This window comes from Microcebus murinus, chromosome 15, assembly GCF_040939455.1.
Source record: "Microcebus murinus isolate Inina chromosome 15, M.murinus_Inina_mat1.0, whole genome shotgun sequence".
Lineage (NCBI taxonomy): Eukaryota > Metazoa > Chordata > Mammalia > Primates > Cheirogaleidae > Microcebus > Microcebus murinus.
The window spans coordinates 32,218,453-32,242,811 of record NC_134118.1 but is presented as its reverse complement, the minus strand read 5'-3'; the positions used below and the strand labels follow the sequence as shown (position 1 = coordinate 32,242,811).

Below are 24,359 nucleotides of genomic sequence, written 5' to 3'. Positions count from 1 at the left end.
AACTTTTTCACTCTTTCAGCCCTCTGCTAAGATCCCTCTCTCTTAAACTGTCTTCCTGTCTCTTGTACTCATCTAATTTCTGCAGGCTCCTCCATTCCAGATTATATGTTACATTCTCTGTCCACATTCTCTAACCTCCAATAAGAATTAACAGCACTTTATTTCTTCCTTTAGGATTTTAAACTTAATTCAGTTTTGACCTGATATATTCTGCAATGTTTACCTGTCTCTTCTACCAGACAATATAACTCTTGAGGTCAGGGAGACAGTCTCATTCATCCTTTTATCACCAGCACTAAACCTGCTCAGTGTCCAGAACAGATAAAAACTCAAAAAAGTCTGTTAAACTCAAGTGGAAAGAAATATGTGTAACTTTTTTTGTTGACAGTGGTAGAAGATATCTCCCAAGACATACCTTTGTTGGCCCCTCTCTATGTAAACACCCTTTAATTTCTCATTGAATAAACAGTTATTTTTAGAAAATGTGAGAGTGCATGAAGGATTTGATCAAATAGTAAAATATTAAATATTTTCTATTCATTTGATTCTTTGATTTTCTAAACTTCTAATTCTCTTCCTTTAACAAAACTAAGTATATCTGTATTGCAATTATACTTTTATTTCCTTCACTTTTAACATTTTTAATTTGACAATTTGGATTCAATGTTTTAATGTAACCACGTAGTTTTCTTTGATCAAAACAAAATGCCCTGAATAACTGGACATTTCCAGACACTCTACTGCTAATAGAAAGGTTACAAAGTTGAATGAGACAGGGACTTGACCTTGTGAAACTTATAGTTTATTGAAGAGGACAGATTAGTCAAAAATAATTAAAACTTAATAGGCTAAGACCTATAAGTATGAAAGTCCATAAGAGTATAAAAAAAGAAATTATTTCATAAGTACCTATTATTTAATAAATAAAATAATTATAAAATAGTTTAATTCTTATTTACCTCTATTCTTATTTCTGGATGATCAATTGTTTAATTAATAATACTTATTGAGCGCCTACTATATACTAGGCATTATTCTAAATGCTTTTTTTATATAAAAATATTTAATTTTCTCAATCGCTCTCTATCTATACACTATTATTATTCCTATTTTACAGATGACAAAACCAAAGCAGAGACAGGTTTAAGCAACTTCTCAAGGTTGAAAAATCACTAGCAGCAGAGGTGGGATTCAGATTTACCAGGTTGTCTCCAGAGTCTCAGCTCCTACCATTCATTACACTATAATGTCTCTTGGGTCAAAAAGCAAGTTTTCTACATCCTAAATTTACTCCTATTATTTTATATTTATTTTGTATAATCTTTTGAGAGAAATTTGACCAAATCTTGGAAACTCAAGCACTCTGTAGAATACTTTTCTTTGTCATCCTAATGGAAGTGAATTTTTGTCTATGTGGTTTATAACCCCCACACTTCAAGAATAAAAGATTACTTGTATCTCTATCACATTTTACAGACCCTGTAAAATGGCATAGCCTTTGTGAATGTAGATTTGTTAACTGGTTGAAACAAAAAGAATGCTGTGTACAGAAAATTAACAACTGGGTTCTGTATTCCTTCGCCCTTGCTCTGGCATCTTAGAGCAAGTGGTTTTAGGTTGCTTCAGGCATAACTTTTCTAAGATTGTTCACAAAATTCATCCAATACATTCCTTAACACCATTTATTTTTCTGACTTAAAAAAATATCCTTGTATATGTAATTCAATATATTTTTGTAAATACTAAGCAAATTGACTTCTAACAATCAGATTAACTTTTCACCTTTAGATTTATGTCTTTGTCAGAGCCAAAATCAGGAGCTCCAAGCAAGTCCTTGTAAAATCTTGCAACACCTCAGCCTTATGAACTATCAAGAAGGAAGAAACCCCTCCCACTCCAGGCAGAGGAAGCAGTGGAGTAGACCATAAAAACTGACCTACCAATAGAACCAGTCCCTGCAGAAGTATTGGCAGTCTGCTGCTCACTATCCCAAGCCAAAAGTGATCTCGGCTCATATAGTTTGATGAGTAGACTGGAGGGAGTCACCCAAGTGAGAGATGACAAAGCCTGAATGAACACAGGAGCAACAAGCTATATCTAAAAGAAGATGGAAGTAAGAATTATCAAGGATTTGGTCTCAATATGGATGTGGGGTAAATATCACAGAAATACCTAGATTACTTCCAAAGTTTGACTTAGAAAATTGGATTACCATTCCCCCATATAATGGATAGGAGGCAACATTGCTTAGAAGTTCAGCTCTTTTATAAGCTAGAACTCCTGAGTTTGACTCCAGTCTTTATTGCAAATTAGCTGTGTGACCCTGACCCAGTACTTAATATCTCTAGGCCCTGGTTTCCTCATCTCTAAAACAGGAATAATAATAGTGCTTACTTCTAAGAGTTGCTAGAAATATTAAATAAGCTCAATCTTAGTGCTTAATATCAAAGTGCGTAGAATAGTGCCTGGCACAAGCAAGTGTTCTATGAATGTTAAATTATTAATATTATTATTTTAAAGATTTGAAATACTTATCTTTGTAAAAACAAAACTCCTAATAGTGTTTTCACATGCCCAGATGTGTCCTCGAGACTACAGACAATGTGCACAATAATGATAAAAGCTGCTCAGAAGGAGACTGTGACTCAGCTGGAGTTTCTTTCTTGCTATGTCAGGGTACTGAACAGTAGAAAGTTACAAAGTAAAAAACATATCCTCATGGAAACTGCTCTCCTCCTCTGTGTTCCATGATATCTCTCAAGAGTCAGGAAGCATCACTACTCCCAAAATGAACTCTGCTTCAGATGGTATATTTAGGATGTCCTCAAGTCATATGAACATACAACCTTTAGGGCATATGTTTACATATGAACACTTTATAGCAAGGTGCTCTGCCTCTCTTGACTTCATAACAATTCGAACTTGTGTTTATAGTATTTCAGCCACCCATTTTTACATGGATCTATCTTCTGTTTCATACACTGTGCTTTCCTAAGTAGTTAAAAAAAAAAAAAGCAACTAGAAGTAGGACAGTAGGGATAATCATCTTACACTACTTTGCTAACCCTTGTTGTTGTTTTCAGCAGTATAACACACAGCAGTTGTTGCATAAATATATCTTTATTGAATGACATTTGGAACTTTCCTCAATAGAAAGCAGAATAATAAAGACAGCAGGGTAGGAAGGGATTTAGCTGAGAGTTCCAGAATTAAAACATGTGTATGTCATTAGAGAGCTTAAGAGTTTGCCCCTATTCATTATAGGCTAGCTCTTATGTCCATCAGCTTCAAGCCTCAGATCATTCCTTTCCCATAGATTTCACTACAAGGTTCATAGATTCCCTTTCCATCATCCCTCTAGTCATCATTCTCAGGGACTTCAGCATCTATGCTAACCATTTCACAAACGCCTGACCTCATAGTGAGTACCTTCACCTACTTAACCCAAGGTACCTTCATTCATTCTCCACTTTATGACTATTAAATTTTATCATACCCACTTGTTTCATTAACCCAAGGATAATTTGGTAGTTGTTATACAATAATGACTAAAAATATGGAATCCACAGTTTGCCAGACTTGTGAGTATTTCTATTTAGGAACTTACTAGTGTTACTGTGTAAACACTGCACAAGTTAGATAATTGTCAAGAGACGATTCTTCATAACATTTCTGCACATCTTGTATTAGGTTTTGTTCTGCACTTATTTTTAAGGATGTTAGTTTAGAAAACAGCTTTGGACAATACAGAGTGTCTCCCTCTGAGATGGTGTATAGATTTATTTCCTGACAAAGATAATAATGTATTCTTCCAAGGCAAATGGCAGGCAGGTTTTCTAGTAGCCACTTATAAGATTGGGGGTATCCTAAGCCTAGGGTTCCTCTGCAGTGACACAAACACACCATCTGAAGCATTCGCCAGGGCCACTCTGTATCACCCCACTGGAACTTGAAGGGCCAAGGGTCCATAAAGCTCGTGCTGCCTGCTAATCATGGGTAACAAAGTCATTTGTCTCTGACCTGGGAGTCTTGCGTCTTCTGCTAGCATCTACCAATCTGTGGCAGACGAACTTGTTAGCTTCCAAGTAAAGTAAAATCTCAGACTCACCATAGTTCTTGATAAAAAAACCTCCCTATGCCTCAGTTTTCCTACCTGTAAAATGAAGAAAAGGCACCTATCTCACCGAGATAGTATGTTGGTTGAATGGAATAATGAGATAATGCATATACAATGATTAAAACCAATTTGAGCCTCATAGCCGGATTCTTCAACACTCGTAAAGAAGGCAGTATTTGGTGACTGTGGACTGCTTCCTGGTCAAACTATTCATAAATAGCCTGTTCTCCAGCCCAGTCCTCCCTGGTGGTTCTGCACCACTGACACAGGGATCCTTCCTCCTTCATCAAAGTTCCTGTGCCTTAGACTGTCACTCTGTACCAGACTGGCTTTCTTCCTATATTTTGGCCCTCTCCAGTTTCTTCCTCGTAGTCACACACACACACACACAAAAAGGAATTAACCAAAAGAGAATGTTTTGCAAATGTGCTAAGGCAGTCCTAAATTTCCCCAAGATACTAATTAACAATACAACAATAGAAAACTACTTTTTCTAAAGTAGGGGAAAGGAAAGGCAGTAATTAGAATGAGGGAGCAGAAAGAGTCATGAGATCTTTATTAAAAGGAGAAAAGAATTATAAAAAATATAAAATCAGAGATCAATTATGTAAATTGTCAATATTTATTTTATCCAATGTTGTATCTTAATGAAAAAAGTTTGCAATAAATTATTGGAAAGAAAATAAGGGAAATGGTGGCTATAAGCTATATGGCCAAGGCAAAACGTAGTATGGAATGATAAAAAAGACAAACTTTTGTCATCAACAGATCCCAGGGAGTCCCAGGTCTAGGTTTTAGCCGTAGATACTTAACTTCACTAAGCCTCAGTTTCTCTCCTCCCAAATGGGTTAAGACAATCCCCTATAGCTCAACAAATCTAACTATGATCAGTATGACTATTATAGGATGACTGGCAAATTACTTCTTTAGAAACTAATAAAAATGCTGGAAGACATTTATGATTATTTCCCAAAAGAATATAAAAATGTTAGAAGGGCACAGTGGCTCATGCCTGTAATCTCAGAACTTTGGGAGGGTGAGACAGGAGGATTCCTTTAGGCCAGGAGTTCAAGATAAAATGTTTTAATGTGGATACTGTACTTAACCAAATATAGCATTATAGAACTTAAACTAGGGCTTCATAAAAACTCCAAATGATGAAAATTCCTTGGTGTCAGGCTAATACAACTCAGTGTCAGTCTTAGATAACCACTTACTTGGTGTGATAAACTTACCTGTAACAAAAAATCAAAGAGTGCCATCTTGGACCACTCATGGTGATGTATTTCAGTACAACCCCACTCAGGTTTGGGTACTCGGCCATTCTGCCAGCACTTCTGTTTTAGCAACTGCTGGTAAGTTCCCCAGGTGAGCTTAACAGAAGAATGGGTGTCATTACTTGCTGAAGATAAAGATGCATCCCAGAGGATGATGGGACATGGGCGGCCATCTATGGAATCAGAAAAACAAACACTCTTTCAGCACGCTGTTGACCAGGTGTGTGCCTTGGACAGGTCATTCACTCTTTCACAGCCTGAGACTCTCACCTGTCAAATGTGAGAGTTTGATTGGATGATATTTTATGGTCCCTTTGTCTTCTGAAGTTTTAATACTTTCATACCTCAATGATTCCTGTTAAAAGTCTTCTAAAGCAGAAAGTTATTGTTAGACAATGAAAAAAGTTTTTTTAAACAAGATACTTTATAGATGTGGCGAAAATAGGCTACTAACCACCAATAACAACGTCCTCTGGTTAATGTGGTTTTATTCCACATCTAAAAGCAGCCACCACAAAAAGGGAAAGAATCCAGACATTTATAATTGTCTATTCAATGTCTGAGTGGAGCTGCTCTCTATTTGTAATAACAACTGTCTGATTTTCTGAGGCCACATTATGATGTCAGGAAGAAAAAGAATTTTTAGAAGTCACAAATTTGAAAGTGAAATTGTATGGTTCACACCAATCACTATAATCTCCAAAGAAGGAAAAAAGAAGCAAGAGAGTTTTTTTTTCCCTTTTCTAATAGAAACCGTACAAGCACAACAGTGCTCTTGATAACGGATCATTTATTCACACATAACCTTACAAAGTGTACTTAAGCAAATGTCAGTTCTTCAACTACATGTGCATAGATGGTTTTTTTAAAAAGCTGTCATTCGAATTGTTTTAGTGTCACTCTGGATAGTTTAGAAAGGCAATTTCTTTCATTGCTAAACTGTGTTGAGAACGACGAGCCCCAGTGAAGTCATCATAAACAAGGAAGACCATGACCAGGGTCACATTAAACAACACTTCAAGTTTAAAACCAATAGTGTCACTCCCCAACCCCCATTTCTGCCAAATAAAGTCACAAAGAGATGGTGTTGAGAAACTTTGCTTATAACTCAAAAATCAGAATGATGCTATTGAAAAAAAAAATGACTAACTTACAAAGATCTGAAAAAGCCCACTTAACTCATTCTTAACAGGCCTGAACAACAAGAGGCCTCTGAAATTATGACTGGAATGTTTAGACATGTCATAGGAATTTTTAAAACCCCTTTTAAATAGCCTCAGATGTTCTCAATATGTAACTTTATTCATTGTTCACGGGACACTTTTTATTTTGCCACCTTGTTTGCTTGCCTTGTAGAATTCTTATCTTCAACCTTTCATATAGGTAGGAAACCATCCTCTTCTCTAATGCTCTTGAATCTGGTGTTATACTAACCTCAGTAATTTTAATAACAATCACGTAATCATTCTAATCACTTGCATTCCAGTTTTGTGCAAAAGAAAACTCCTTCTCCCTTTAGCCTTGCGATGTAGGCCAGGGCATATAAAAAGTCCTTTGGATTGTGAAAATATGCCACGCAATTAAGAAGAGAAAAGAAACAGAAAAAGAAACATGAGCCATAACTAAAGAACTTCATTTGTAACATTATCTCTCTCTTTCTTTTTACTTTACTAAATGACTTCGGGCTGCTGGGACCTAATTATCTTCTTAGATATAAGATCATTTTAAACGTGTATATGCCAAATCCTGTATCAATTTAAAAAAACAAATAAAATTCAGGTAAAAGCAATCCATCATGCATGGAAGACAGGGCTGGATCAGTGTAATTGAAGACGAATAGAAAACACTACACAGCTCTCAAAGACATGTGTATTTCAGGCATCTAAAGATAAACACCAAGAAGCTCCATCTATCAGTGCCTTTGGACCAAAGTTTTTCGTACACAAATAGCATTTGCATGCTCAGGGCTTGGAAGTATTTAAAGAGACTTGACATTTAATACTGAACTTCAACAACACAAATCAATACACAGATGGACAGAGGGATGGCAGCTACCCCAGCAATGCAAGGCCTGCAGAGGAACAAGGAAATGATCTACAAAAACAATTGAAACCTGCTGGGCTGTTCCCTTCCCCACCCTTTTAGAAACATTTGTTTCTTATTGGAAAAGTAATTAAAAGTAAATCTACTCATTTTATGAAATGTGGAAAAACATAAAAATATATAGCCAAGAAAACAAAAATCATTTATAATCTCATATCCCAGTAATTGGTTCTGTTATTTGTATATTCACCTCCAGTATTTTCTTATTCTGTTGTTTCTCACCTGAATATGTAAATTGATTTTAGAAATTAAAAAAAAAAAGAATATATATATATATATATATAGCTTATGGTTAGACCTCAGACTCTGGAACCCAGCAGACCTTGAATTCTGGCCATGTTACTTCTTAGCTTCGTAATGCTAGACAAGTTATGTAACCTCTCTAAACCTTCCTTTCCTCTTCTGTAATATGAAGACAATAAGGTAGCTTCCTAATCTTTGTTAGGATTAAATGAGATCATGCATTTAAAATTCTCAATTTATTGCTTAACATATACACATGCCCCAGAAAGGGTTCGATATGACTATTATCATATATATATACATTATACAATCATATACTTCATCAGTCTTAACTGACTTTTATTATTTTTTGAGCATCTACTATATGCTAAGCACTGTTCCAGAACCTAAAGCTAAATACATAAAAAATGTCAATGTTTTTGCTTTTGTGGAGCTTACGTTTCTGGCAGGGGAAAGAGGCAAAAATTATGCAAAGAAGCTATTTGGAATCTTCTTGTATATCAAGTTTGTCATAAATGTTCCACTAAATATTATAAGTATTTCTCTTACAATTAAATATTTTAAATAATTCCACTTTAATTGTGATGCAATAATCTTGTCCAGTGCAGCAAACTTTATAAAGGGAAAAGAGTAAATATTTCAGGCTTTGAGGGCCAGATGATCTCCATCGCAACTATTCAACTATGCAACTGCTCAAATCTGTTGTGGCATGAAAGTAGTCATAGACAATATATAAACAATGGGTTATAACTATTTCAATAACATTTTACCATGAACACTGACATTTGAATTTCTTATGATTTTCAAGTGTCATAGTAATATCATTAATCTTTTGTTTTTTTCAACCATTTAAAATTGTAGAAACCATTTTTAGGTCACAAAATAAAAACACACTGTGGGCCATTTTTTAGCCTGCAAGCTGTATGTTAGCCTCTAATCTAGTTTATGAGTATATTGGATTTAATTTACCATTTTTCTACTTTAGATCATCAAATTTTGGGAGAATGATATATTTTCTATACTAGTAATGAACAAGGTATTCTTAAACTGCCTAAGGGAGTATTTAGCTGATTTAAAAAAAAATGGTTTTCAATGAATATCCTGTGTTTTTCTCCATGTCTATCCATTTCCCCTCAGCTAAATATTTTGAATGCTGACTATCACATAAAGACATTTTTTTCCTGCTCTGGCAGAAATCAGGTTACCTCAAGAAAGGGGATTTCCAGAGAACAAGAAGAAAGCAGGTGAGCAATAATACCCAGCCTGGGTCTTGGATGGCTGTGGTTCATTTCCAAGTCCAGGTCTTCTTGCTACGTGTGAGCCTGTGGCCCTTGCAGATAATAATAACAGTCAGTATGATTCCAGATCTCAGAGCAATAAGTACTACAGTGAGGAGAACTCCACTTTTTATAAAATATGGCTTTTAAAAGAATTAAATGAACTTTGATAGAACTGAAGGGATGACAGAAAAATAGCCTCTGAAAACAGGAAACTGGTTAGAGCAACTTACCCTGAAGTGTTTTAGAGATGAGGGGCATTCATCTCATCGCATTTCAGGTTTGTCAAAAATGATGCAGTACTATACTCTCTAGAGAAATCTTAACAGTGAAGAGATAAAATTCTGTCAGAGTGGCGAGAAAACAGGTTTAAAAGGATACGTGGGTGTTCGTGTGAATTAAAGGTTATATAGCTGTCCTAAAAAAATGAGACTTGCCAGTAATGCTTTTTTCTGTAATCTGAATATTTCTCCTGAATTTTTATGTTCTCCCAAGTCATTTTTTATTCAAAAGCACAAGAAGACATTCTTCTGAGAAGATGAACATGAAAATTCACGAAGAATGAATGCTATACACAATCTCCTTTGTCTAGATTTATGAAATGCCCTTCACTTTGAACACTGGCTGACTGGTTTTGTTGAACTATAGGTGAATGCTAAGCATGTAGGGTGGAGTTGTGAATGTCTGTATGCATTTGTCACTGAGAAAAAATAAGAAAAAACATCCTGAGCTCTGAAATAAAGTTCTTTCTATTGCATGGGCCACATTCCAAGACTCCTTGTGAACAAGACAAAAAGGAAGTGACAGTCCAACTCAGAGCCCTTCATTAAAAACAACTCTACAAAACCCATTAAAGAAAACAAAGACTAGTCTAAACTGGAGGCACATCTTTGTTATAGAAAAGCAATTCTGTTGGGCTTCACTGCAACTGTCAACAATGCATTCAAAGAAAACCTTAATGCAAAAAGAAATAAATCTGTGTAAGGTTTTTATGATTTTAAGGGGGTGGGGCTGAAGAAGCAGGATAGAGGGACTTGTCTTAGAAATAGATTTATTTGCAAATCAAAACCACAATGAGATACCCCTCACACCTGTTAGAAAGTTTATTATCAAAAAGACAAAAGATAACAAGTGTTGGCAAAGGTGTGGAGAAAAGGAAACCCATAGCACAGCTGGTGGGAATCTAAATCAATATAACCATTACAGAAAACAATGTAAAGTTTCCTCAGAAAACTAAAAATAGAATTACCATACTATCTGGTAATCCCACTTCTGGATATATCTACAAAAGAATTGTAATTAGCATGCCAAAGTGATAGCTACAATCCTGTGTTCATTGCAGCACCATTCACAATAGCTAAGATATGGAATTAACCTAGGTGTCCATCATCAGATGAATAGATAAAGAAAATGTGGTCCATATACGCAATGGAATACTATTCAGTCTTTAAAAGTGGGGAAATCCTGTCATTTGTAGCAACATGGATGAACCTGGACATTATGCTAAGTGAAATAAGCCAGACACAAAAAGACAAATATCACACGATCTCACTTATATGTGTAATCTAAAAAAGTTGAACTCAGAAGTAGAGAGTAGAATGATGGCTACGATAGGCTGGGGGAAGAGGTTGGATGGGGAAGGGTTGATCAAAGGGCACAAAGCTTCAGTTAAAAGGAATAAGATTTAGTGATCTATTTATTACACAGAATGGTGACTAAATAATCATATCTATTTTATATATTTCAAAATTGCTAAAAGAGTATATTTATAATATTTTCACCGCAAAATAATAAGTATGTGATATGACGGATTTGTTCATTTGCCTGATCTAATCATTCCACATTGTAAAGGTATATCAAAACATCACATTGTACCCCATAAATATATACTATTATTACTTATCAATTAAAAATAAGACGAAATAATAAAAAAGGAAATAGATTTCTGGGTGATTTAGAATACATTCTTTCAAACAAAAATATAATTCATTTATTTATATAACTCTTTTTCATTTCATAGCTTGTTTTCTTTAAATTGAATTAAGTTAAAATAATGCCTGGAAAATATTTCCTCAAGAGTTAGCCAAGTGTGAGGGTAGGAGGCAGCAGGAAAGGAGAATGCCTTTCGACTTTCTCTATCATAAACTACTTAAACAATCTAAATCAGCAGTTCTCATTTAAAAACAAAGTTTCCTTCTTTGTTCTGAACCTTTGACTAATCAGCAGGAACTTCTGCTTTCTAGGTCCGCCTTGGACTTCCACTATATAAATGGAAACTCCCAGACTCTTCCTGTTTCAATGTTCCACTTACAAAAATAGGAATCAAATTTGACTTCAAAGGGTGGTGATGCTGTAGTCACTGTGCCAGGCTCCACAAAGAATCACATTTTGCAGACAAAGTCTTGGTCACATCAGGGTGACCCAGTCCTGGGTGCTTCAGTGTTTATTAAAGCAGTTAAAGGAGCCATGAATTCCTGACCAGAGTGACCTTCTGACAATGCAAAGTCCATTACATCACTCCCCTTCTTCAAACCCTTCAGTGATTCTGCATTATCTGCAAGATAAAGTCCATGCTCCTTACATGACATAAAGCATATTCCACTCACCACAGCTAAACTCACTGCAGCCCCTCAAACTCTAATCTCTTGTTTCTCAGAACTATTTGTACTTGCTTGGGCACACTCTGCTTTCACGCATTTTCCAGACATCTATTCTCTCTACCCTTTCTACACCCACCCCATCTCTCAGTCCACCCACAGTGACTTTTAAAAACCAGTTCTGGCATTACTTCTTCCAAAAATCTTTATAATTTCACCACCTACCCTCCCTACATACATATTCTAGGCTTAATTTTCCCTCCCTGCACCTGCAGGGCCTCCTAAAAATATCTTCATTGAGGTTTTTATCATACCCTTTTTGTAAGGTAGGTTTGCTTAGCTGTCTCCTGCCTCCCAAGCAGAGAACTCTGGCGAACTGGGACTATTTCTTAGTCTTCTTTGGATCTCTACCTATTCATGCAGTGTCTAGACTAAAATAAGCACTCAAAAATTTTGATGAACAAATGAACAAATTTTTCAGAATTCCCCAATGTTCATGGATAGCCCTTAGGTTCTAAGGAATGGTCGATAGACCCTGAATAAAAATGTGCTTGGTATGACATCCTAGTAAACTGTGATTTCAGTGCCCTCATACCAAATGAATTGAGGAGGAATCGAAAAAAAACTTGAGAGATAGAGCCAGGGATGTGAAGAGGTTTTCCATGCTGTCATTCTGTCTAGCTTTTGCTCAACTATCCATCCCCATGTATCCGTAACTCTATGAGACACTGAGATGATGAAAACAGGAATGGCAAAACACACTGCTGGCTCTCTCCCTCTGACCCCAGATCACTGTCGTGAGAAGGAGAACAGTTAAGGCATCGTGGCTACATCAGGAATCAGACAATGAGGCAATGGGAAAAGCAGGTTGCAATCTGGTTGTATGTTTAACTGGGAAAGCCCCAGGCTGCAATCGTTGGAGGCCAACGATGATGTGAAGGGATGGCAGGAGGCCACTGGCACAGCTCTGAAGAAGGGGGCTTTGATGTCCTCTGCACCCAGGTCTGTACCCCAGCCCTGCTGCACACTACCTGTGGGCCTTCAGGGGCCAGATGTTATTCTTTGAGCCTCAGTTTTTCCCTCAGGAAATCTGTACAAGAATATTTGATGTATGGGGCTGTTGTGAAATTTAATGAGATAATGAATGTCAAGTGTTTAGCACTGCACAAATAAGAGAGATTTTTCTTTTTTTTTTGAGACAGAGTTTCACTTTGTTGCCCAGGCTAGAGTGAGTGCCATGGCATCAGCCTAGCTCACAGCAACCTCAAACTCCTGGGCTCAAGCTATCCTACTGCCTCAGCCTCTTGAGTATCTGGGACTACAGGCATGCGCCACCATGCCCGGCTAATTTTTTTTTTTTTTGTATATATATATTTTAGTTGGTCAATTAATCTCTTTCTATTTTTGGTAGAGACAGGGTCTCGCTCAGGCTGGTTTCGAACTCCTGATCTCAAGTGATCCACCCGTCTCGGCCTCCCAGAATGCTAGGATTACAGGCGTGAGCCACCACGCTCGGCAAAGAGAGATCATTTTTATCCACTATAGACTCCAAGGACTTTCTTTAAATGTACACTTTAGGTGCACATTTATTTAGTTCAAGTAAACATCAATCTAGATAAACACACTAATAAAATCTAAGGGAACATAAGACAAAGAACTAAATCAAGTGAGAAATTGAAAATAAAAGGTAACATTTAAAGGTGCTATCATGTGTTAGGCACTGTTCTAAATATTTTATACAAATCAACTCCATTTTCTTGATAACTCTAAAGTAAATACTATTGTCATCATTATTTTTAATATCATTACCCCTATTATACTAATGAAAAAACAAGGTACAAAGCAACTTATCCCAACTCATGAAGTTAGCAAGTGGCAGAATCAGGCTTCAAACTGAGGGAGTCTATCTACATTGCCAGTCCACGCCCTTAACCACAAAGCTCTTTGAGTTAAAGGCTACACTGTTTTGCCCTAGTACCTAGGGTTGTGCCTTGCAGAGAAAAGTCAATGCCATGGAATTGCACTAATTACAATCGAATTGTACTGAAACTGTAATATTTTCCCATGAACTGAGGTAGAAAGGGCCGTCTAGCCAGACTGCACGTGTGTGGTCCTTAGACCAACCCAAAGACAGCAGCAGATTCAGTGCCAGTGAAGAGGTCATGGCCTTGAGCTCAGGAAGGTGCTGATTGAATCCTGAAATCAGTGACAACCAGATTCTGCCCCCCCCCACTGAATTCCCACATGACCCACTAGTGTCAGCTCCACAAGGGCAGGAATTCCTGACCGTCTAACGACTGATTCAGCCCCAGTGACTAGAAGAGTGGCTGGCACATAGCAGGTGCCCAATAAATATTTGTTAAAAGAAGAAAAGACAAATGTGATCCTATAGAAGGAAATAGATTCCATGGAGTTAAGGCACATGCATCTTTTATGCTGCGAGTACTGTGACAACCATTCATTGTTCCTTTTATCCCAGCCATGTGGTGGGACTGAGGGACAAGTTCCAGAAGCACAGCAGCGCAGGTTGCCTGGTTCCCCATCTGTCTAGGAAGGTATGTGGTGAGCAAACAAGGGGATGCTGGAACAGAGCACTGCTTAGAGCCAGGCTTGGTAAACTTTTGTTTGTTGATGAATGAATGTATTAAGCTGACCAGCTGAATCTCATTGGTAAAGAAACATCCTTAGGGTTTTTCTAATAAAAAGCACAATATGCTTTCAATCCAACTTTTATAAAATAAAACATGATTATGCACTCCCAAATAAATATTTTAAGAAAGTTGGAAGATACGTCAAAGATTTCTAGGATTGGGAAGCCAGGATGTTTCCAAGTTGTAAGGGTGTCTGGGTTATTCTCAGGGTTACTGCAGTCCCTGCAAAATAACTCTGTCCTTACCTGAGAGCCTGACACAATACAAATGCAAAGCTGCCATCCCTCTGCTTTGGCCACTGCGCCATTACCCAGAACTCACAATGCTGCTTGCATGGACTTGAAAAGAGAGTGAAAAATATGCAATATATTTCTCCTACTTTATAACAAGAAGAGGCAATACAAGTCGGAAAACAGTGAGCAACTTGGGATCTACAATGAATTTAAATGGAAGTTTGTGGGGTGCCTGCAGTTTGTCATCTAAGCAGCCTTGACACACAGAATTCCTGGAACTAGGCTACCTTAATTCAGTCTGACAGCTCCATGGCAATAAAGCAGCATCCTAAAAATAAAGTATACATAATGCATCTTCCATGCTGGGCACAAAAAACTGTACAATGGTTAAATGCTACCAAAATGGTGTCCCTTGAGATTTATTCACGCTACTGTTCAGATGAGGGAAACTTTGGCAAAGCTGCTAAATCAAAGATCATGGAGGGCGCTGGGTTTTCTTTTCTTGTGCTCTAGATTTTCACATGGATATAGTCTGCTTTGCCTTATCCTATTTAAATATTTAAAATATTTTGTTTAAAAAAATTATCTAAATGTATTAGCACCTCACAGTATCTGGTGACTTTTATAATGATTTGAGACTCTCTCAAGGATGGATTGGCAGAAAGCAAATAACATGGTCAATCACCTAAACATACATAAGATTGCTTGGCAAATAAGAAAATCTAGTAATCACTGGAGTTTTGACTTGCATAAAAAACTTTGTAGTAGTGTTCAGAGTAGTGTACCAATACTTCCCTTCAGCAAAGATATTATCAGTGTTATATAATTAAGTTGAAAAAAGAAATTAAATAGAAATATTGGTAGAGTGGTAAATTCAGAAACCATTGTGCTAAAATGGGCACATTTTTGTCACTATTCCATAAATGCTGCAAGTCGTATTTGAGAAGGAGGGGTGGGTTAACAGAAGCAACATGAGGAGGCTTTAGTGTCAGACAGAATTGGTTACAAACTCCAGTTCCAATGCTCATTAGCTAGGTGGCTTAGGGCAAATTCTGTAATCTCACTGAGCTTCAGGATTCCCCAATTTAAAATAACAGTAACATCTGCTATGTAGAATTAAGTGGTATTATAGACAAAAGACACTAAATACAGTATAGGCACTGTGCGATGCATAACACTAGACTTTTTATAGATTCACAACTGAAAAAGATTTCATTAGAAAAAAGGATTTTTGAAATGGCCCTTTGATGTCACATTTCAATTCATTTTTGTACTTCCTGCAAAGACATATAGGAGGAGAATCTGCTCCAGTGATAACTACTGGATTTGGTATTCCGGTACACTGCGGGCACTCCCCACCTAACTACTGCCTGCCCTGCCCCGCCCCAAGTACACCCTTCTCATTTCCTAGGATATCTCTGGAGTAATATCTGTTAGGGAACGGTCTGTTGTACAGTACAATATCACTAAATCCACTAATTTCACATATAGCGTTTTTGTTTTTCATGGTTTTTTTGAGACAGAGTCTCGCTTTGTTGCCCAAGCTAGAGTGAGTGCCATGGCGTTAGCCTAGCTCACAGCAACCTCAAATTCCTGGGCTCAAGCGATCCTACTGCCTCAGCCTCCCAAGTAGCTGGGACTACAGGCATGTGCCACCATGCCTGGCTAATATTTTTTTCTATATATATTAGTTGGCCAATTAATTTCTTTCTATTTATAGTAGAGAAGGGGTCTCACTCTTGCTCAGGCTGGTTTCGAACTCCTGACCTCGAGCAATCTGCCCGCCTCGGCCTCCCAGAGTGCTAGGATTGCAGGCATGAGTCACCATGCCCAGCCATAGCGTTTTATATTCAAGAAGAATCATCTAGAACTCAGCAAGTTATACAACCAGAAACTTGTCCCACACTAAGCTGAGCTAGCAGCTCTGTGCTGATTGGATCGCTCACACTAGCTTTATCAATTTTAAAAACCCTGAAGATGAGGTTTAGAGATGGGACTCTTTATATTTGGACCAAATCAACAGAGAGCTTCATCTGAGAGGCTGGGTGCAGGCAAATCACTCAGATCACAGTATTCGATTCTCTTTTACATCTCCCTTTGAATCTCATATATTCATTTTACATTCAGGTAATTTGTATAGCCTTGAGCAAGGAACTTAATTACTCAGGGCCCCAATATCCAGATCTGCTAAATGTCTGTAGAGACCCCAGGCTCTGTAACACCTGGATGCACCTAGTAGAAAGAATTTTTATGAGAATTTAATGAAATAATTCAAGCACAGTACTTACAATGGTGCCTGGTATATAGGAACATTCGATAACTCTTAGCTACAGTTAAGGTTGTTTTGTCTCCTTGAGATAAAGGGGTTCCCATAGCCTGTATGTATTCATCAGTATGTAAGTCATTTGTTTCACTATATTAAATAACTAAACATACTAGCAGGCTGTGGTGATGGAGAAAGAAGGTATACCTTAGGGCCCCTTAAATGACTTGTTGAGGGAAGTAAATTGATGAAAAGAAGAAAGACTTGGTAGTTAAAAGACAAGTTAGTTGCTGGACAACTAACTCATTGTATGATCATGAACAGTCTTCTTACCTCTCTTTCATCTCTAAATGGAGGTTAAAAAAAGATCTACTACATAGGATTCTTGGAAAAATTAACTGAGATAATCTAAATATCTACATTAAACTTGCAATACAGACTAGCTACCTTCTTGATATTAGACTTAAATTTATTTTCATAAATATGAATCAAAATTCAGAGAACAGAAACAAAATTTAAAGCAGATTGCTTACAGGATTTTCTGCCTATCTTCTCTCCCTCATATTAAGAGATCTACTCCTAGACCAAGCCAGATCATCAGAGAAATATATACCTAAATATACTAAATCCTATTGTTCCTCCTGCAGAAAACTCATAATCAAATTACTCTAGAGTATGTTGCCAACAGACCATGTTGATGGTCCTCACAAGAGTAAGCCCTATAAATCTTATTATTTGCATTATAAGGAGGCTACCAAGGACAATTTTTCATTACTTCCACAATGAACTCTTTATTTTTTTTTTTTTTTTTTTTTTTTTTTTTTTTTTGAGACAGAGTCTCACTTTGTTGCCCAGGCTAGAGTGAGTGCCGTGGCGTCAGCCTAGCTCACAGCAACCTCAAACTCCTGGGCTCGAGTGATCCTTCTGCCTCAGCCTCCCCGGTAGCTGGGACTACAGGCATGCGCCACCATGCCCGGCTAATTTTTTATATATATATCAGTTGGCCAATTAATTTCTTTGTATTTATAGTAGAGACGGGGTCTCACTCTTGCTCAGGCTGGTTTTGAACTCCTGACCTTGAGCAATCCGCCCGCCTCGGCCTCCCAAGAGCTAGGATTACAGGCGTGAGCCACAGCGCCCGGCCCCACAATGAACTCTTTATGAGATCCTCCAGGAGAAAGCTCAGCCTGGGTTGAGAACTAAAAATGGTAGTACTTGTCCTGAGTATTAGAAGCTGGAAGTTTCCAATATAGATTTATTGTTTAGAGTTAGTGGAAGAAAAGCAAGAATGCATTCACTCAAAATATATATTGAACGCCTACTACGTGCCAGACTCTCCAATGAGCTCTAGAAATGCAACACTAAAGAAGACGGGAAATATCTCTGCCTTCACAGACCTAGAGACCAGTGGAAATGAACAGATGATCAAACAATTATAATACAAATATATATTATACAATATGATGATATGAAGTGAGCCAGAAAAAGGTACTTGGTAACTATTTAAGACCTTGTACCTCCTTGGGTGGACACAGACATTTGAATAAAGCCAAGGCTTGACCAATAGAAGTATAGAAGGACCCTAGAAGAAAAATACACACTTCTGTGGAAATCAGGGGAAGAAAGACACAGGTGAGGAAAAGACTAAAAGTAGGTGGATGTAGAGAGAAATAGAGAATGGTCTACCTGAACTTGTCTACTCTTTGCATCACTATAACAATCTGTTTGGATAGAATTATATTGTGCACAGTGTTCATACCTATATGTAAATCATTTCATAGGCCCGTAAGGATACTAGCCCAACTTCATGACTCTAAATGACTAAATTGAAGAAGGTATCAAAGAGAGAACAAAGAAATACCTGGTATTGTTTGAGATATAATCTTAGGAATTTAACTCATCCCATTGAGTCAGACCAGTATGACCTTCTTGGTTTTGTTCCATCTCCACTCATATATGAATAGAGAGAGGAATACCTAGGCCATATTGGGAGTATAATCCCCTCCTTCAAATTAAATCTATATTCTCAAAGATGATGGAAATTCAGAGCACAGAATTAAGTATCTAAGAGGAAGCCTGGTAACAAAAGGTTAAATTGAACAGTGAAGAGACTTGGGTTTTAGTTGTAGCCCTGTCACATAAGGAAATAACATATGAGACTTGGAGTCTATGTGAGTAACTCAATGAACTTGGTATAGTAATAATAATAGCCGATGTTTATTGAAAGTTTCCCTTGTGCCAAGAATTGGTTCTAAGTGTGTCTCATGTATTAACTAAAAACAACCTCATGAGGTAAGCAGCTTTGTCATTTTACAGCTGAGGAAACTGAGGTATAAAGAGATATTGCAACATTTCTAGGTCATATGGCTGGTAAGTTCAAACCCAGGCAGTTCAGCTCCAGGGCCTAGGCTCCTCATCACAACTTTATTCTCCCAACTTCCATCCAAGACCATCCAGGGAGGGCTCAAAGGACGCATGAGAGAACCTTCCTCAGGATATATTCAAGAGTTCATCTTTTCGTCTCCAGGGCCTTTATGACAAGAAAATGAATGGCAATATAGCATAAAGAGGGTGAGCTGATGCCCTGCTCTGCCCAGCACAGCTTTGTGGTATGCCTGTTGTCCCAATGCCTGCCAGGATTTCCTTCACTCCAGAATGTTCCGATTTAGATAATAAAGTAGATATTCACCTGAATCCAGTGGTCAAGAGGTTATGTTCTGAAGTTCGTTGTGCCTATGTTCAAAACCCAGCTTGGCCATTTATCAGCTGTAGGAGTTGAGGCCAATTACTTGACCTAAATAAACCTCAGTTTTCTCATTTAATAAATGGAAATAATAATAGTATCCACCTCATAGAATTGTTGTGAGAATTCTAGGAGTCAAATGTATATATGAACTATATGAAATAATTAGTATTAACATGATGCTTAGCAAATAATGAGCACTCAATAAAAATTAGTTTTTACCAACATTAGGTTGAATGTTTGAGAGGCTTCCTCACATTGGCATAACAGTGGTAGACTACTTTGTGAACCTGGGACATCAAAACACACCCATGAATCTGAAGCACTAGACATGAACCAGTATAAGTAAAGAATGTCCAATTTTTCTAAGTAAATCACTGGTACTTCAAGAAGTATCCATTCTAAGATTAAATTGTAATATTAATACAATGCTAAGCACATTGGAAATGCAATTTGGTTCTCAGCCACTACCAAGGGTTTTACTCCATTCCGTTCCAGCCTCCCTGGGAACCCCACTGAAAAGCTAAATTTTATGTTAACAGGGAGAAAGGGAGTATCTTTTGAGTTTATAATCTCTTTGGGGTACGTTTTAGCCTCTTGGGCCAGCCTGTATTCATAGTTGTCATTTCTGAGATCTTTCTGCATTCAAACGCAAGCCACTGATTCAATGTAATTTGTGCTGAAACTCTGGAGCAGCCTTAATATTCAGGGACTATCTTTTCTATGGCAAGAACATGAATACAAACCAGCCCCTTCTCTTGCAACTGCAGTAACCGGCCACATAGCCTACAATCTGTCAAAAGGTTTGTCACCCAAGAAGAGAATCTTGGAAATAAGGCTCAGTGAGCAATAGTTATGGCTAGTTAGCATACATACTGAACAAATCACCTCTCTTTGCCTCATTCCCTTTATTTCCTAAATGAAGTGGTTAAATGCATTGTTAAAAACAAACAAACAGGGGGAAATGGGCATTTATTGAAACCTTAAAATCTGTACCCCCATAATATGCCAAAATAAAAAAAATAATTAAAAAAAATATCTCTATCCTATAACTTGATTATACATGCTTGAATGTCTTATTGATGCTTTTAATAAATTCAATAAAATCAAAAACAAACAAACAAACAAACAAACAAAACACAAGAGGTTGAATCTAACATAGTCTAGCTCTGAGCCTCTCAAAAAGATTCCATCTGCTCAGGAAAGATAGCCTGCTTCCCCCTTACTTTAAAAACTTCCAAAGAATGAAATTCTATTTCCTCTCCCAGTGACTAGTTAATAGTATGCCTGTCAGCAAGTTCTTCGCCTCCACCCAACTTCCTCTCCTCATCATGTAAATTGCCGTTGGCTTTAATTAGATTTAATAAGCCACTGGGAAGTGCGAGGGAAACGGAGAGCAAAGATTACACAGGATGGGCTTACTCTTGCACGTCCAGGACAGCGTTTCCCTGGAACTCTTATATCCTCCCAGGCTGGGAAAATAAAGAATGCCAAGCGTATGGAAAGACACTCTATTGCTGCTGCTGTCCAAATGTGAAACGTGGGTGGAGGAAAATGATTTAGAAAAAGAGAGTAAGGGAAAAGAGAAAATGAACCCGAATTCCCAACAGCTGCAAATAACAAAGCCTGTGAATCTGTTACCTTGGATGAACTCTGATTTTCTGCTCACAGACGGCAGGGTCCTGTTGAGCCCCAGGATCCTGTCTAGGTGGAAGGCAAACACCTCACTCATGTCCAAAGGCTGCTTGAGCAGCCCACAGGGGCTGGGGCCGCAGCGGGGCGCGGAGCCAGGTGCGCCCCCCTCCAGCACCAGCAGGCGGGCACCGCTCTTAGAGGACACCTGCCCGAGGCCTGCCACTTCGCTGTCCGCCAAGAGCCTCATTTTTCGGATGTCATCTTTGCTCAGCCAGGAGGGGGCGCTCTCGCTGTAGATCCTAATGTTGCTCTCCTTGGCCTGGGGCTGCAGGAAGTCTGAGCCCCCAGCGCGCACTCCTGGACCCCACACCAACCTCCAGGGTCGCTCTCCCACCTTGCCCAGGTTTCCTCCCTGGGCGAACCCAGGCACTGCAGCATCAGCCGCCCTTGCAGCTTCCTGCGCCTGAAGGGATGGTCCAGCCAACGCCGCCTGTCCTGGGGCGACAGAGGCCACTGCATGCTTTTTCCTGCGCTTCGGTTTCACGGTGCCACGGATATTGGCAGGCTTGCTGCGCTTGGAGCGTAAGGTAATGTACACCACATTGGGCTGCAGGGTGGTCCCATTGCCCTGGGACTCGGGAGGGGCCAGGGTTCCATCCAGAGGTATCTCAGGGAAGGGGACCTCGGCCGTGTCACGGCTGCCGTGTGGCCCCTTTTCAGCTGCCTGTCCGTGCTGGATAGAGGACCTCCCCACCTGGCTCACCAGGAAGCCCAGGTAGATGGCGCAGGCCGTGCCCAGCAGGAGGTTTCTCCGGGTCCTCGGACGCCGGCTGCTCCAGAGTTTCCGCACCCGCGGGATGCACAGGGAGCAGATGAACCAGTTTATGAGTTGCCCTGGCTTGTCTGGACAGGTCATTGCTCTGCCGCATCCACATGTTGAACAGAGTTTAAAGTTTGCAGTTGGCTCCTGCTGACATGATGCATGGTTTCCTGACTTCAGCCGCCGCGTCTGCTTGGGTATCTAAGTGGTCTTCCGTGGGGAGAGGTGGAAAGAAAAGGTTGGTGATGAAGTTGGGAATGTTGACGCTCGTCACAATAAAACCTTTTAAACTATCAGCCTCCCCAAGGAGAAATGTGGCTTGTTTCTGGGAATGAATGGAAACAGAGTTAACTGAGTCACAGTCTCAGACCATTTCAGTTCCTCTACAAGAGTAAAGAAAAAAGTAACCCTTTCCTTTCATAAATACCACTACTAAATGTTAAGAAATAAAACCAAACTTAAAAAATGGAAATAAGATAGATGTATAGAATTGATATTCTGTTTAAAGTAGTGAAAACAAGCCACAAAAATCCAAGAATATTTTTATAGGTTGTAACTAGAGTCATTTAAGTTGATTCTGAAGCAAAAGCACTAAAATGTGACAAAACTGAGCTTTTCCCTTTTAAAATTCAGAAATAAGATGAGTAATAGATGGGTTTTAAAAAATCTTTAATATCTCATATTTATCTCTAAAAGTCCTGCATTAACTAATTGGGCAGAAGCACCAAGTATTAACATTTGAATTCAGAAACATATCCTCTTAATTAAATGGTACAAATTTTTCTTTATATATTCCATTATCTAACATTAAGTGTTAGTATAATATAAAGCCATAAATGTCCATATATCTTAGAAGCAGTTACATTTATTCAGTTACACACACACACAAACAACACAAATCCGACTGCTTTTTATTCCTTTTTTTTCCCCCACCAAAGTCAGCTGAAAGAAAATAAAAGCCTCTCTAGCTCTATTTTTTCACTATTAAAAAGAAAAGAAGAAACTCATAAGCAACCTTACTTACACAGCTGGCCTCATGCTTGGCTCCAGGAAGAATGTAATCCCTGACTCTAATGCAAAGAACTTTTAAAGGCTGAGGCATGTAAGTAGAACATATTTCATGGTCTAGAGTGTTCCACATTTCAAACATTTCAGTTCAGCTTTAAAAGCTCCCTTGAAAACTACTGATTGCAAAGCAAAATGGTTACTTGTAAACTGGCTACTGCACAGTTTTAAGATATATAAGGTTTTTTTAAAAAAAATTAGTTAAAAAAATAAACTTTAATTTTAAATTCTGAAAAAAAAATGCCGTGCAGAGTCAGTTTTCATTCAAATAACTTTGCACTTATTTTTAACCCCTGGGAGCCCTCTAGTGTCCCCTTTGCAAACAGACTTAGAAATGTCAGTCACATGAAGTTAAAAAGGATTGAGAGTGTTTGCTTAGCTTGGAGGAGCAGGAGCAGCAGCAGCAGCCGAATAAATAACTTTGCAAAATCAGGAATGCCATCACCCCTGGAGTGTCTGTCACACCTAGCTTGAGGTTAGAGCACCAACGTTCCCAGGAATTACTCACCTTACCACCTTGGCAGTTTACAGAGTAACATTTGTCTCCCACCAGTTCTGAGAAGGCCTGAAAGTTCAGGAAAAAAGGTAAGAACGGGTTAATACAAATGAGGAAAAAAATAGAACAGTGAGATAAGAGTGCACACAGATAGGGAAAGGCATTTATAGTGTGCACTGGCACTGTGCAACAGTTCTCCAAAAGAAGACGTGGATTCTCTCTGATTGGAGGTTTTTTTAAAAACAGGTTAGTGATTGGCCTAGGTAGTTTGCATGTCCTAGCACAAAGGCAGGATCTGGTGACCTTGGGGTCTCACTTAGGCTTATTCTATTTGCTTCTGTGGCAAATAGAACCAAAAGGCAAGAAGGCAGGAAAAGGGCAGGGATTTTTTTTTCCCCACTGGGAAAGAAGGTTGTGATACTGAGGAGTGAGCAAGAGATTAGTGTATGATTTATAATCCTAAAAATACTACATTTTACAATCCAAAAAAGAGCAAGGAATTACAATATATATAGGACAGAATAAACTTCCAAGTGGTAAAATGCCGAAAAGTATAATAGGACTGTTATTTCAGTGCTCAATCCTTTCTTCCTCTTTAAAAGTCCTGCAACATGAAAGAAAGAGAAGGAGAAATCCCAGGATTGACAGTACCCTAGAAATACCTGGAGGTTTTGGCTAAACTTCATGAGAATTCAGACATCAAAGTAATTTTCTTTGTGCGCCAAAACTCAAGGCACTTACTTCCATAAGCACAATCACTTTCTAGATCGTAAACCTGAGCCTCTCGAAAGGAAACCATGGCAGAGCTCCTTTTTATAACCATCCTACTATTTTCACAT

General features: G+C 38.4%; 1 protein-coding gene across 5 annotated transcripts in view; it reads right to left on the bottom strand.

Moving 5' to 3' along the window:
• GASK1B (golgi associated kinase 1B) overlaps positions 1–23,846 on the bottom strand; it is a 46,127-nt gene extending 22,281 nt beyond the window's left edge. The window contains exons 1-4 of one of the 5 annotated variants that reach the window (XM_076010559.1): positions 22,984–23,226; positions 21,146–22,284; positions 20,927–21,027; positions 5,353–5,490 (exon numbers count right to left, since the gene is read on the bottom strand). In XM_076010559.1, coding sequence (XP_075866674.1) covers positions 5,353–5,490; positions 20,927–21,027; positions 21,146–22,055 — 1,149 coding nt within the window. In that variant the 5' untranslated portion in view covers positions 22,056–22,284; positions 22,984–23,226. Of the gene's footprint in view, positions 1–5,352; positions 5,568–20,926; positions 21,028–21,145; positions 22,285–22,983; positions 23,227–23,532 lie in introns of those variants that run through there. The other 4 variants (XM_012783597.3, XM_012783601.3, XM_012783598.3 and 1 more) reach the window with 4 other exon arrangements.
• Positions 23,847–24,359: the final 513 nt, after the last annotated feature.